The 16,234-nt window shown below is 43.8% G+C and overlaps 1 protein-coding gene across 2 annotated transcripts in view; it reads right to left on the bottom strand.

Moving 5' to 3' along the window:
- SLC43A2 (solute carrier family 43 member 2) overlaps positions 1 to 16,234 on the bottom strand; it is a 117,398-nt gene that overhangs the window by 23,776 nt on the left and 77,388 nt on the right. For both annotated transcript variants that reach the window (XM_040338387.1, XM_040338388.1), the window contains exons 6-9: positions 11,266 to 11,358; positions 7,001 to 7,134; positions 6,716 to 6,918; positions 3,124 to 3,270 (exon numbers count right to left, since the gene is read on the bottom strand). In XM_040338387.1, coding sequence (XP_040194321.1) covers positions 3,124 to 3,270; positions 6,716 to 6,918; positions 7,001 to 7,134; positions 11,266 to 11,358 — 577 coding nt within the window. The remainder of the gene's footprint in view (positions 1 to 3,123; positions 3,271 to 6,715; positions 6,919 to 7,000; positions 7,135 to 11,265; positions 11,359 to 16,234) is intronic.

Raw genomic sequence — 16,234 nt, 5'->3', positions numbered from 1 at the left:
TCGCAATAAACGTTTATTGATTGGTTTGCGCAAAAGTTATAGCGTTTACAAAATAGGGGGTAGTTTTATGGCATTTTTATTAATATTTTTTTTCCTAGTAATGGCGGCAATCAGCAATTTTTTCCGGTACTGTGACATTATGGGGGACACTTCTGACACATTTTTGGGACCATTGGCATTTTTATAGCGATCAGTGCTATAAAAATTCATTGGATTACTATAAAAATGCCACTGGCAGGGAAGGGGTTAACACTAGGGGGCGGGGAAGGGGTTAAGTATGTTCCCTGGGTGTGTTCTAACTGTAGGGGGGGGTTGACTGACATGGGGAAATGACTGATCGCTGTTCATACATTGTATGAACAGACGGTCAGTCATTTCTCCCCCTGACAGGACCGGGAGCTGTGTGTTTACGCTCTGTAACGAGCGATCGCGGGTGCCTGGCGGTGATCGCACCCGCCGGGCACGTGCGTCGGGATCAGGGACGAGCGGGGGGCGCGCGCCCCCGGCGGCGTGCACGTGCCCCTAGTGGCCGCTTCGCGAGGTGACGTAGAGCTACGTGCTCTCGCGCAGGGGAGCCGACCTGCGCGTATAAGGTCGGCAAGTAGTTAAATCTGAAAGTCTGCAGTTAAAGCACATCGTGTTTGTTTAATGTCAAATCCATTGTGGTGGTGTATAGAGCCAAAAATATTTGAATTTTTTCGATGTCCCAAAATTTGTGGACCTGACTGTATAAAATAATATGCAAAGTGGTTGGAGGGAAGCTTTAGAATGGCAAAGATGTTTTTTATTACAAATTATGTGAGCAGACTGCAGTTCCTCTTTAAAAACAGTGATTATCCATAAAAAAATAAAATTTTGGATGATCAATTCTGCCCTCTATGTATGATCGGCCAGGCATTTCACAGAAATCACATTCATACGCAACATTTTTTCCAATCTGACTGTAAACAGCCATATCGGGTGACAATTATTTCCTGCTTTTTGGTCACCTAAGATGGACTAATCAATATGTATATAAGCAGTCATCTAACTACACGTATCTGCTCTTTTAAATGTCTGTTTTCCTCTCTGTCTTGATGCGTTCCTCCCGCGTATGTATTTCTGCCTGCCTGGAAGCCTGTCTCATAACATGACTTTCAACTGATTGCTTCATCGTTCTTGATAGAGCAGGTTCAAACTGGATCGCCTTCATTGAACTTGTGCCACGAACAATTTTGCAGCTTGGGGTGAATGCGGTAAACAGCACATGAATCTGTCAGCTCCTAAAAATAGTTTCCACATTGGGGGGGCGCTGTGGATTTAGATGTCAAATGCAGACTGGCTTTGCGCTGTCCTGCAAGCCATTGAATTACAAGAAAAGGGAAGATGACATACAGTACATGGAGGGATAGGCTGCTGATGAAAAAGCTTGCCTCGCCTTTATCGGCTGTACAAAATGTAATCGATTCTGTCATTAATATTCCGTCCTGTTCCAAACTGCTGGAGCTGTCACTTCTACCTAATCATAATGCTGCGAATTCTGACTTGAATAAAAGGGCAAGATCAGGACACAGAGCTGCAGATGTTTTTTTTTTTTTTTTTTTATGAAACATTTCATTGACTGTTGCACAATAAGACAAAGCAAAGAAAAACAGCCAGAACAACCTGATTGGGTGAGCTGATCTTCATAGCTAGGTGTGTTTTGTCTATAGTCACTAAAGGGCACCTTGTCATAGAATACTTGTGTCAAAACAAGTCAGCTGACATGGGAGGATAGGGAGGATAGACCTAGGTACTAAAAACATACGGGTGACCCAACAAGACCTTTTACAAAAACACTATATGAGAATTGTGCATCAACAGCAAAGTTTAAGTTTACAGGGAACTGATGTACCATTTTACTGCGAAACTTAAAGTGGTTGTAAACCCTTATGCCGCGTACACACGACCGTTTTTCGGGTTGTAATTTTTTTTTTTAAATGTCATTAAAAACGATCGTGTGTGGGCTCCAGAGCATTTTTCAGGACGTAAAAAATGGGCATTAAAAATTTAGAACATGCTCTAATTTTTCACGTCGTTTTTAACGTCGTAAAAAATGGTCGTGTGTGGGCTTTAACGACGTTAAAAAAACACACATGCTCAGAAGCAAGTTATGAGACGGGAGTGCTTGTTCTGGTAAAACTAGCGTTCGTAATGGAGATAGCACATTCATCACGCTGTAACAGACTGAAAAGCGCGAATCGTCTTTTACTAACATGAAATCAGCAAAAGCAGCCCCAAGGGTGGCGCTATCCGAATGGAACTTCCCCTTTATAGTGCTGTCGTACCTGTTGTACGTCATCGCGCTTTGCTAGAGCCCATTCCTACTGAGTAACTATCTAGTCATATGGAGCTACAGGCAAAGAGCTGTCAGGAGCATCTGCGGGAACCCGACATTGTAGTCGCAATCCACTGATCGCAGGTGCCATGATTTACATTTTTTTTTTACCTGGAAAATCATGTGCATTTATTATTTTTTAACGGTGAACGTAGCCTTTAATGGGGAAAATTAGCAAAGGTTCCTACACCAACTAGCATGAGTAGCATGCACCACATTACCAAAGTAGTAAAAACTGGTCTACCTACGCCCGCATTCACATCTAGGCGTTTTTACGCCTGTAGCGCTACGCCGCTGCCGCCAGAGGGCTGGAAACACATTTCCCTCTATGGAGATGGTTCACGTCTCCACGCCGAACGCCGGACGCCTGACACCTGCCGCCTGAAAAAAGGTCCCGGACCTTTTTTTCAGGCGTCTTTCGGCGTTCGGCTAGGAGATGGGAAGCATCTCCATAGAGGGGGGTCAATCCGGGGCACATCTAGGCGGACAATACCGGCGTTTTTTAGTATAGCGCCTGCAAAGCGACCCAGTGTGAAAGGGGTCTTAGAAAGAATATTAACTGTAGGACACTAAACACCTTTTAGCTGATTTATACTGAAGTTTCATTATGTGAAACTTTAATGCTTTACGTAACAGAGACACCTACAGCCAGCAGCATCTATCCTGAACTGAAATATCCATTCTGGGTGTTTCCAGGAGAATTATCACCACTATTATGCCTTTTGTCATGCAAAAGCATTTGTAGTTCGCAAATATTAGGCACTCACCAGACTCCAAGTTTCCATCCACCAGGAATTCCAGAATGTTGTTCATGGCTCCCATGTAAAAAATGAGGCGGAGCTGGGTAACACACATGGTAATAAGGCTAAGGAGCAAGATAGGACTGAACACACTCTTCATGAAGGATGGAGTTGCTAAAAGAATACGAGAAATACAATAAGTAAACGCACTGACTAACAAGGCTTTCATGCTTATGCTATTAAACAATTCAATGGCAACATCCTAAGTGTAGCAACCAATAATAACATACCAGATTTCAGTTGACTTTAAAAACAGTGATAATAATAGCGATTATAACTATGGTATATATATACTGGAATTTTTTTTTTTTATAATAGTAATGGCAGTGATCAATGACTTACAAAGGGAGTGCGGCAGACAATCTGACACTGGATGGGAACTGACTAACTACCACCGACATCACCAGTGACACTAATACAGTGATCAGTGAGAATACTATACACTGTCACTGTACTAATGACACTGACTGGGAAAGGATTAACATCTTAGGTAACCAAGGGGTTAAATGTGTGCCTAACACGTGTTAATTTGTGTAATGTGTGCTGCTTTTTACTAAATATCCCTTTCTTATCCGTGCATTGCGTTCCCACTATATAGAGCCGTGTTTTGATTGTCAACACAGTGCTCTGGGCTGTGATTGGACACAGCCGATCAGAAGGTCACGGCTATAAATTATTGGCCGGGACCTGCTGACAAACTTCTGCTGTCAGCAGTCAGCGGGTGGGGGTGCGCATGCGCTCCCTGTACCCGGAAGAAGCCAGTCACGTACAGGTATGTCGCTGTGTACTGCGGATAGGTGGTACCCAAGTTAACCAATAAAGGGCTAGATTCAGGTACAGCGGCGTACCTTTTGGCTGGCGTATCGCATCTCATATGCGATACGCCAACGTAAAATAGGGTGCCCAGAGCCGTATTCTGAAAGATCTGGCGCCGTACGTTGTGCCGGCGTAGTGGAAATAGGCAGGCGTAAGCCCGCCTAATTTAAATGTGGAAGGTAGTGGGCGTGTTGTATACAAATTAGCCGTGACCCCATGTAAATGTTTTTACGAACGAACGGCGCATGCGCACGCATGCTCAGAGTCACGTCGCATATACTCCCTAAGATACGTCGGCTCAATGCTTTCGACGTGAACGTAACCTACGCACAGCCCCATTCACGTACCACTTACATAAACTACGTAAATTTCAACGGCTGTTTCCGACGTCCATACCTTAACATTGGCTGCACCTCATATAGCAGGAGTAACATTACGTCGGACGTAAGCCTTACATAAACGACGCAGCGTGCGCAAGTACGTTCGTGAATCGGCGTATCTTGATCATTTGCATATTCTCGGCATAAATCGACGTACACGCCCTTAGCGGCCAGCGTAAATATGCAGCTAAGATACGACGGCGTAGGAGACTTACGCCGGTCGTATCTTAGCAACAGATAAGCGTATCTCAGATTGAGAATACGCTTATAGATACGACGGCGCCGCATTCGGACTTACGACGGCGTATCTACTGATACGCCGTCGTAAGTCTTTGTGAATCTAGCCCAAAGTGTATGACTTAAACTCCAAACTTTCTGCTTATTTTTGAAAGAAATGTTTTCTTAACGCGTATCTGCAGTCCAGCGACTGCAAAATAGGAAAATGCACTAAACCAACCAGGGATGCGCTACTTATTGCGCACACCAGATAAGCCAAATGAGTTCTATGTTTTATAAACGTTTCTAATTAATTTACCGCTCATGAGCCAAGCATAAATGTGCAGAGCAGGAAATTATTGATTGAATCTCTGCAGGAAGGGAAGCTCAAACCATCCACAGATAATAACACTGGCACTGACAGAACACAAACTATGCGCCATATCTTTAACTGTGCAGTAAGCCGTAAATGTTTAATGGAAACTGACATTCCACTAGAAAATCCATAACGTGCTAAATATTGTAGCTACATTTCCCATGACAAGCAATCTGATCTCTAGACCTTGGCTGTATTTTGCTAAAACTTGAGGTGGGAACCAGCTAGTACATTGGAAGCCTGACAAAGGGACTAGATAAAAAGCTTGGCTTTAATTAAAAAGCCAGATCTCATTTTAAAATGACAAGTATTGATTAAACCTTCTATCAGTTTTTGTGTCAGCTGTGTCCCATTTGTCAGATTTCCCTTCACTTCCTGTTTTGTAGAACAGATCTTTTCAGAGAGGGAAATTCCCACTAAGGCTGAGTTCACATATATGCGAACTGGATATGTTTTTGCCTGTATCCGATTCACATAACAAGTGAATGTGATCGGCTTTTAATGGAGCCGGTTCACACATGTCCGGAGTGGCGGCTGTGCGGTTTTGAAAAGGGTCCTGTGCGTTTTTGGGTGCGGAAAATCCAGTAAAAAATTTGCACCTGAACCCGTGAACAGAAACACACTGAAGCCGGACATGTGTGAATTCAGCCTTAGGCTGGATTCACACATACCGTATACACTCGAGTATAAGCCGAGTTTTTCAGCACATTTTTGCGCCTGGGAACCCGTTACCGGCCGACCGTGGGTCCCCAAACTTGGCACACATATAGCTTCATCTACAAGTGTGCAAAGTTTGTTTTCCGGGGGACCTACGGCCGGGGAACACCGATTTGTTTAAAGTCGGGCACCCCTTTCTTAGACTCCCATGTTAAACGGCCATTTCTCCGGTAAATTTGGGGAACCGGTACTGGCCGGCCGTAGGTTCCCTGGACCCGAAACTTGGCACACATGTAGCCCCAGTTCTCCTCTGTCTGGGGGACCTACGGCCAATTTTTCAAAGCCGGGCACCCCTTCTATATACTCCCATGTTAAACGTAAGTCTAGTCATGGACACAGTGAGGCATGGATACAGTGAGGCATGGACACAGTGAGGCATGGACTCAGTGAGGCATGCACACAGTGAGGCATGGGCACAGTGAGGCATGGACACAGTGAGGCATGGACACAGTGAGGCATGGGCACAGTGAGGCATGGACACAGTTAGGCATGGGCACAGTGAGGCATGGGCACAGTGAGGCATGGGCACAGTGAGGCATGGGCACAGTGAGGCATGGGCACAGTGAGGCATGGACACAGTGAGGCATGCAGATGGACACAGTGAGGAAAAGTGAGGCATGCAGATGGACACCCTAGGCTTATACTTGAGTCAATACATTTTCCCATTTTTTGTGGTAAAATCAGGTGCCTCGGCTTATATTGGGGTCGGCTTATACTCGAGTATATACGGTATGCATTTTTAGTGCTTTTCGTATTTTGCAGATTTGCACTACAGAACATGTTCCATAGTGCAAATCTGCAAAATGCAAAAAGTACTAAAAATGCATAGGTGTGAATTCAGCCAGAAACAGAAAATAATATCTAATTTCTTTACTTGACAGCTGGACACAATAAAAGCACAATTTTTTTTTTTTAATAACAGGGTAATGTTCAGGGGTCATATAAGAAGTAAATGTTACATAGCAGAATTCTACATAAATGCAAAAAACGATTCCACCATTGGACAGTGGATTGCTTTTCAGCACAACCTTCTAATACCAGACTGGGGACATACCTGCATTGTCTGCTTGGCATTTCACCTCCAGATCCACAGTGGATAGACACAGCTTATTGCCCTCCTGCAGTGCCGACAGCTCTTTGGGGTTTTTCATGGAGCCTCCTACACTTAGTCGTCTCCCCACAGTGGTAACTTGCTTGTAAAACTGCTTTCCTGTAATCTTGTGGTCAAAGCCCAGCCAGCTGAACTTTATCTTCACACTGTAAACAATGGTTGTCATATAAATATGCTATGGAACTTTACTATAATAGCAGTATACTGTTATAAATTCAATGCTCTTACGTATAATCCATGTCTTCTGGTCCAGGAAAAGGCTCCAGAGGCCAGTTAAAGAAGCAGTTGAAAAAGACCAGCACAGCACAGGCAGCCCAGACAATAAGAATAGTGATAAAACTCACATTTAAATCATAGATAACCTGCAAAGTAAGCAGATAAAAAAACATTGTTTTAAAAACAGAGCAGGTACACCAGAAGCTAGACTTGCTGAATGTTTTATATATTTAACATTTAAAGCGGAACTTCACCCAAAAAGGGAAGTTCCGCTTTAAGGCCTGCTCCCTTGCTCCTCTTTGACATCTGGCATTTTTTTCTGGGAGTTGGGGAGCGGGTACCTGGTTTTGACAGGTACTCACTCACAATTCCGCACGGATCGCTTAAGTGATCTAAGCAGAAGATCTCCTTCACCTCTCCCTCTCAGCAGTCTTCTGGGACACATAACCTCCCAGAAAACTGCGGGGCAACTCAGTGGGCACCCAGCTTTGCAGTCGCAAGCTGTCACAGCCAGGTAAGCACTTAAGATGCCAGTGCTGGGGACCGAAAACGGTTCCTGTCGCCTCCTCAAGTGAGCACAGCACTGGATCCTGAGACAGGTACGTGTCTGTTTATAAAATATCAGCAGTTACAGTTTTTGTAGCAGCTGACTTAAAATTTTTGGAAAAGGAACTGTAGCTCATCTTTAGGAGCCTGGAAGTAAATAGTTTGAGCTTTAAGGGCCAGATTCACGAACAATTACAGCGGCGACGTAAACTTGCGGCGCTGTAGCGTAAAGCTGTCCGGCGCAAGCCCGCCTAATTCAAATGGGGCGTGTACCATTTAAATTAGGCGCGTTCCCGCGCCGAACGTTCTGCGAATGCTCCGTTAGGAAATTTCCCGCAGTGCTTTGCGTGAAATTACGGCGCCCCAATGTGTTTTTTGAACGGTGACGTGCGTTACGTCCTTTCGTATTCCCGGACGTCTTACGCAAAAAAAAAAAAAAATTGAAATTCGACGCGGGAACGACGGCCATACTTTAACATGGCTGGTCTAAATCTAAGCCATGAAATAGCAGTATTAAGTTTGCGACGGGAAAAACCGACTAGCGACGACGTAAGAGAATGCGACGAACGCGCAAACCTTCGTGGATCGCCGTAAACAGCTAATTTGCATACCCGACGCGGAAAACGACGCAAACTCCACCCAGCGGTCGCCGAAGTATCGCATCCTAAGATCTGAAGGCGTACGAAGCCGTACGCCTGTCGGATCTTAGCCAAAAGCCGTCGTATCTTTGTTTGTGAATTACAAATAAAGATACGACTCAGCAAATTTGAAAGTACGCCGGAGTATCAGCAGATACTCCGGCGTACTTTTTCTGTGAATTTCTGTGAATCTGGCCCTATGTACCCAAGCTTACAAAATAAATCATTAACAATAATGCACAGATAAACAACACAACACTTTACATCAGAGTTGGATCCTCCATAAGGCAACCTAGGCAGTAGCCTAGGACCTGGTAGATATCCAACATTTATGCTCCTGCATTAAACCAATGGTATAACACAACTGGCCAAAGCTATGGACCAACCTGCCACTTGAGTAAAACAGATTGCAGATATGGGCAACATGGTACTTAAACCCAAGAACCCCTTAGCGCTGCAAGACATCAGTGCCAACTACAGCACCCAAAATAAAAAACAGCAATCTTGCCGATTCCTTTTTACAGGCAAGGTTACAGTGACCCACCCTAGACAGCTGTGAAACACACTTTATTGTGTTGTGGCTTGTCGTTTTAAAAACCTCTTCACTGAAGGGCCCCACTGGCTTCCTGTTTTTACTAAGGCTGAGCAAGAGATTTTCTGTACACTGAAAATAAACCATGATTGAGTGTACATATTTTTATCAACATAGATCAACACGAGAATGGGATTTTTATTGATCTGTCTACATTAATGACCCTTCTAAAAATATAAATGGTTGCCATGCCAAGCTGTTGTGTACAATGGAGAGGAAAAAGCACTGATCTCTCACAATCTGACCTCAGATGCGGTAGCTACAGAGACAGATCAAAACACAATTTGGGCTAGATTCAGATAGCTACGCCGCCGTAACTTAGTGAGGCTGGGGCTGTATTCACAAAGAACCTGTGCCCTAAGTTACGGCGGCGTAGCGTACATCTGCCGGCCTAAGAGCGCTGAATTCAAATTCTGAAGAGGTGGGCGTGTTTTATGGAAATAAAACATGACCCCACGTAAATGACGTTTCTCACAAACGGCGCATGCGCCGTCCGTGAAAGTATCCCAGTGCGCATGCTCCAAATTACGCCGTAAATTGTCAATGCTATCGACGTGAACGTAACTTACGCAAAGCCCTATTCGCGAACGACTTACGCCAACGACGCAAAATTCGACGCTGGCCCGACGTCCATACTTAACATTGGCTATGCCTCATATAGCAGGAACAACGTTACGCCGGGAAAAAGCCTTACGCAAACGACGTGAAAAAATCCGCCGAGTGCACGTACGTTTCTGAATAGGCGTATCCAGCTCATTTGCATATTCTACGCTGAAATCGACGGAAGCGCCACCTAGCGGCCAGCGTAAATATGCACCCTGAGATACGACGGCGTAGGAGACTTACGCTGCTCGTATCTTAGCCTAATTTAAGCGTATCTGGTTTCCAGAATACGCTTAAATTTACGACGGCGTAGATTCAGAGTTACGACGGCGTATCTACTGATACGCCGGCGTAACTCTCTATGAATCTAGCCCTTTGTCTTTTGTTTTCCAGCACAAAAAAAAAAAAAAGAAGAAACTGAAGAGTAACCAAACAGCTCACTGGTAGCCCTTAAGACCCTGTCAACATGGCTGATTTTGTTGTAGCAACACAAAGGAAAAAACATGATGGCAGTAAACTTTATGTCAAGTGTATTTAAACTTTTTGTTTTTGAGCATTAAAGTGGTTGCAAAGACTGAAGGTTTTTTTTACTAACATGCATTCAACCAAAAGGGCGGGGGACCCAAGCATAAGAATATGGGGGCTGCTCCTTGCAAAACCACTGCACAAAGCAGGTAAGTACAATATAAAATGTTCGTAAAAAAAAAGGAGTAGCACCCCTACCAGAGAAAGTCATGAAATGGGGACATTTTTTCTGGTGATAGCTAAGAGGCGATTTGCCTTAAAGTGGATGTAAACCTGATTCATGAAATTTGAGCTGGGCACATATATCTGCAGTATTTTGTTATCTCTTTTCAATGAGCTAAGTCTTATAGCTCTCTTCTGAACGGTTCCTCTTATCAGCCTGAGATCTCCTGACATATTTTTTGACTTTTTAGACAAAAGCAGCCTGAATCTTTTGTCAAAGGAGGTTGCTAAAATAGAGTAGCAGAGAGCAGCTCTTATTACAAAACAGCTCTGAGAGTCTCTGCCTATGATGAGAGGTGGTGTGTGCCCTTCCTCCAATCAGCAATGTTAACTATCTTCGCTGTATGCCCAGACATCACACTCTGTGTTAACCAGGAAGAGAAAATCTCCTAACACGATCTCAACTTTCTAAACAGTATATAAATGTGAACACAGCAGATATACATATAAAACCTATGTAGGGAGATTGGTTTCATCCCTGTGTATCATCTGAAGCCTCGTACACACGACCGAGGAACTCGACGGGCGAAACACATAGTTTTTCCTCGTCGAGTTCCTTGCTAGGCTGTCGAGGAACTCGACAAGGCAAGTTTTTCCATTCCCGTCGAGGAAAAAGAAGACATGCTCTCTTTTTGGCTCAAGGGATCCTCGACAGTTTCCTCGTCGAAAAATGTACACACGACCGGTTTCCTCTGCAAAAAACAAAAATCCCAGCAAGTTTCTTGCTGGTTTTTGCCGAGAAACTCGGTCGTGTGTACGAGGCCTGAGGCTGTTCACTTCACTGGGTGTATGGAGGGTTTACATCCACTTTAAGCCTAGTACACCCGATGAGATTATCGGACAAATGATCACCCATTTTTTTATTTATTTTTTTTGCACGCTAGTCTCCATATCGAAAAATAATAGGTTACTAAAGTAAGAAAATTCTCGTAAAACAGAATTAACATTCGGAAGTCATGTAATGTATTTTTATTGTATTTTCGGACACAAACTTTACTGATTAAATGAAAACCGTACAAGAAAAATGTTCACGTCTGTCCCTTCGGAAAATTTCAGACGAAAGCCATGTACCAACAATCAGATTAATGTACGATATTCTGATCGGGTGTATGGGACTTTACTTTGGATGGAATAGAAATAAATATACCCACCTTGATAAAGGGGAAGGTGACAGCGGAGGAAGCATAGGACCCAATCATTAGTGCAATAAAAGTTGATCGTAGGTCACCAAACATGTTGGGCAGCTATAAAGAAAAAAAAAAACACACAAGGTTGTTAAAGGTGACTGTGGACAGGCTACATTTTTCATATTAACAAGTGACAATGGCTGCACATAGCTGTGATCTAACATTATCAGAATTCCATCTACACATAGCACAAGGTTTGTGGCTTAAAGGAAATTAAAGATGTTATCAGATTTTATTTGACAGAAGAGTGATTATACAGTACGGTCCGTATGACAGTAGTTTATTGTGTGGGCATTGTTCGCTAGTCAGCAGCACAGCACGATCCCACCAAGTTATTGTGTCATACTCCACTGGCATTTCCTTTCTGAGCAGCAAGACTAATATGAAGAATTTTTAAACAGCTTATATTTCCAACATAAAATGTAAACAATCCATGAATGAAACATATTATCAATTATTTCAGGAATAAAAATCATAAGGAATCTCTAGGAGAGCAATACAATTTTGCAAGAGAAAGCTAAATCTTATTAAAGTCCTTTTGTGTGTGGTTATGTGTTACTATCATTAGTACCACCATTTATATGACACATCCTTAACTTGAAATCGATAAACATGACGCAATGCCAGAGACCAAGCATTACTTGCAACAAAGGGCAGTATACGGGTTTACTTCATATCATTTACATAAAGAATATTTCCAACATGGTAGAAAACATGCAACTAATGCATAGGAGCATGAATACACACAGTGGCGCGGTGGAGAATTCCTCGGATGCTTATGATTGGCGGTCTGACGTGACAGCTTCCCGGCGGGATGGCTCAGGGAGATTTGGATTAGTATTGGCTAAGCTCATCCCTCATTTTTTCCCTCTTCATTAGAAAATAAAATAAAACGCTTTGATTTTGCAACCAATGCAGCAAGTCATTGAAGACGTTCAATACAACGAAACGTACGTCGGAGGCGGTTACCCGGTCACATGACGTGCCCCCGACTCGTGGAGCTGACAGCTGGGAACGCGAGGCTGTGCTACGGCGGTAGCCCCAGTGCCGGGTAGGCACCAATACAGTAAGAGGCCAATTTGGCTTTTCCTTTGTTTTTAAATTGTTTTTTATTAAAGCAGTATCACGCTATTGGCTTCTCCATTGATTTTTTACATATCCTTGTTTGGAACTCCTGGTGATGAGGTTAACATCAATCTTTCCTGTCGGCATGTGTGCAGGCACAATCCTGCATAAGCTTTTATGACTACATTTTTAACTAAAGTAGTCCATTCAATCTGGTAAGCGCATCCATTTTTCATCAGCACATCTTTGGGTGTTAAAGAAGATTTAAGTGTGGTGGTGGCATTTTACTTGCACATAAGCAAGATACAGCAAATTAAGAAGATTTATTATCATCTATTTGTGACACTTAACTTATTATATTATTGGGACTTGATGTCATTGAGTCGCTCATGACACAGAGACACTATACAACTGGAATATATTTGTATTATTTATTTTAGATACTTTAGTTTATATTATGATCACGTATATTAATGATTTATTGATTTATCACTGTGTGGTCTAGCGCCCTCTATTTTTCATTTTCAAAGATAAAAGCCACTATGCACCCTGGTAGCACTCAGCCTTTGTAATGAGGGATCTCTCCCATAATGCTATTCTCTAGGACAGACAAAATCTAAAGCCTTGTACACACGCACAGTTTTCTTGGCAAAAAAACTGCTGGCAGAGCTTTCTTGCAGAGTAAACCGAGCGTGTGTACAAGGCTTTGAGGTCTCTCGTCAAGAAAACTGCCCAGAATCTGGACGAGAAAAATAGAGAACCTGCTCTCTATTTTCTCGTTGTGAAAGTCTCGGCAGTGTTTTCCTGCCGAGAAACCCGAGCGTGTGTGTATACTTACCTCTCCATGGAAACCCACGCATGCTTGAAATGACTTTGACGCATGCGCGGTAGCTTCCAAGGCATAGGTAGTGTGAAGCAAGATGGCTATGACGGCGTTGAATGTGACGAGCGCATGCTCCTCGTAGTCGATGACGTCACCGTGTTCGTACCATTCAAAAGAACGGCAGTTCTTTTTGAATGGTCTGTGTGTACACTCGGCCGGCAAGAGAATCTTGGCAAGAATCTCATCAGGAAAAAATAGGATTTTTGTACTCACCGTAAAATCCATTTCTCTGAGTTCATAGACGGACACAGCATCCTTTGACAGTAGGGAAGCGGATATAACCCTACTGTCAAAGGATGCTGTGTCTGTCTATGAACGAAAGAGAAACTATGTTTTTTTCCTGACGAGATTCTGGGCTGTGTGTACATGGCTTAATACACAGAGCAAACTTCATCTGGTTCCTGATGAAAAATCTAAAACTTGCTTCATGAATGGCCCTGTCAACACCCTCCTTGAAACTTCCAATAGAAAAATTGAAGGCGCTGAGAGAAATATCAGCTGAACATCAGCTACATCCAATTACCAGTACTAGCCACAGTGGGAGAATAGTTAATCCACACTGTATAGGGATTCTGTAGTTTGCAGGCTGAACATAAAAATCTATCAGCCTAAAGGTGGCAATAGAACCATCGAAATTTGGACGGTTCAGAAGGGACGTGACAATTTTTTTTATTTTTTATGGCATGTCCTTATCAAAAGCAATTGATCTACTGATCTACTGCGGGCATGCTTGCTGGAAAACATCAGTTTGATTAACGATGCAGCCTCCGATATCAGAAAACAACGATGAAACAACGGGGAGGATTCCCGCATCCACCTCAAGGACTGCAAGGTGTTTTTTCACCTTAATACATAGGATGCATTAAGGTGAAAAATCACAAAAGGTTTACAACCACTTTAAAGCCACTAAAAAGCAAAGCATCAGATAAGGCCATGTGTACAATATAACACAGACACCAGAATCCTAAATGATGCAGTTACTATGTACTTATGTTCCACTTACAGTCTAGTAATGCTGGTGTAGCTGTGAAGGTATTTTCAGAAGTTGGAAGTGACTGAATTACTAGGTATACATGTCATGAACATTTACTATGTTTATTCTGTCCGGCGAGGCAGAGGCCAACTCAGGGGAGCTTGTAACTCGCTCAAACGCACACCTTATCCTTATGTGACACCTCAAGTTTATTTAAAGAACTCAGAAAATTCCTACAATGGACATGTTACTACTCTAACAAACTGCACCTGGCCACGCTAAACACTGAAAAACAACTGATGAGTAAAGCCAGAGCTGTAGAACAACAGCAGGATGATACAAAGAGTAATTTATGACCCTAAAAGAATTTGAAAAAAATAAAATAGGATAGGCTACTAAACTATGTAAGGTGGACAGAATATCTAATGTTGCTAACCAAGCTACAAACTGTAGTGCTCAACCACACACCTAAAATGGTTCCTTATTTTAGTCATTGTAACCTTATGTTAGTACAGTTCAAAACTGGTTTTATGCAAAGCCAATTCCAAACTTTCAGAAAAGTTTAGAAAACCTTTCAACCAGAAAATGTGAACATATTTGGTGACACCCACAGAGCACGTGTGAGGTTCTTGTCTTTTCTCTTCTTTACCATGTCCTTCTCTGAAGTCCTTGGCCTTGTTTGCCGTTCTTTGCTCTTCTTTCTCTAGATAGGAAGACACTTATCAGCTCTCCCTGACCTGTCTCTGGTAACGTGCCCGCCTGTAACTGGGCACATTCTCCCAAAATCTTTCTGCTTTGCTTTTGTAATAACAAACAAGCACATTCTGTCTGGCCGCCTCAAACTGAGAACACCAAGTCCATCCCTCCTCCCCCACAACCAGAAGAGAACTCAAACAGAACCCGTTCCCTGAGCACACAATAATCTGCGTAAATTGGACCAAATTTAACTGATGACACCGATCTTGGCCTTCAATAGCGCCTGTGACGGAGGTAAGCATTTATGACAAAATCACGGCTGGCTATCTTTCTCAACAATCTCTGACATTTCCGCTGTTTAAACGACACAATATAATGAATACACAAGCTGTTGACACCAGTCTATAAGGCTGGGTTCACACTAGTGCGATGCCAGACATTGCATGTGATTCGCACCACATTGCTGTGCACATCACATGTATGGCTGAAATCGCATCGCATTTGCACCAAAATGGTGCAGGACACCCGCACCCATGCGATCCGATCCTGTGCAAGTTCACAGTTCACATTGGGATCTGCAAACAGATTTGGAGGTGCCATTAACTTTACATTGACACACGCAGTGGCAGGGATGGACTGGCCATTGGGACTACAGGGAGTTTCCCGGTGGGCCGATGGCTCAGTGGGCCGGCTTCAGTGACATCAGACCGCTGCCCCCCTTCGCTCCTCTGTCTCTCCCTTCCCGCAGAGGTCACCTCCTCTCCGTCCCCGCAGCGCTCACCTGGGGAGAACAGAGAATCAGGGGGAGGACTAGAGGAGCAAAGGGGATGACAGAGGAGCATGGGGGAGGGGACAGACAGCTGACTCAACAGCTATGGCCTGGGAGTTTCTCACTTTTGCCCAAACTTGTCCCATAAGGGGGGCACCAAACTGATTTTTTGCCCTGGGTGAAAAAATGTCCAGCTTCCCCACTGGTACTGCCTATAAGAGTACCAGTACCAGCCGTTCTATTCTAATAAAGTAGAACAGCTAGTGGCTAGTGAAAGGGGAGAGGGGGCTTGGGTGGCCGGGGGGGGGGGGGGTGCGGGAGTTGTCCGGCCACCATAGGAGAGACATGTCAAAGTGGGCCAGTCTGGATGAAGTCCAGGGCCACATTTTTGTCCCAGTCCAGCCCTGCGCAGTGGTTCGCAGAGAGCAGTTTGAACTGCCTGAGAGTGAGATGTGATGAGGAAACCGGCACAGAAATCGCACTGGTTCCCGCATTGCATAAGTGCGAACCGGGACTAAGGGCCCATTCACAATAGGAACTGCATGTC

The sequence above is a fragment of the Rana temporaria genome, chromosome 2 (assembly GCF_905171775.1).
Source record: "Rana temporaria chromosome 2, aRanTem1.1, whole genome shotgun sequence".
In the NCBI taxonomy this organism is placed as follows: Eukaryota; Metazoa; Chordata; class Amphibia; order Anura; family Ranidae; genus Rana; species Rana temporaria.
Note: the sequence above shows the minus strand (reverse complement) of the source record. Positions and strands in the feature narration are given on the sequence as shown.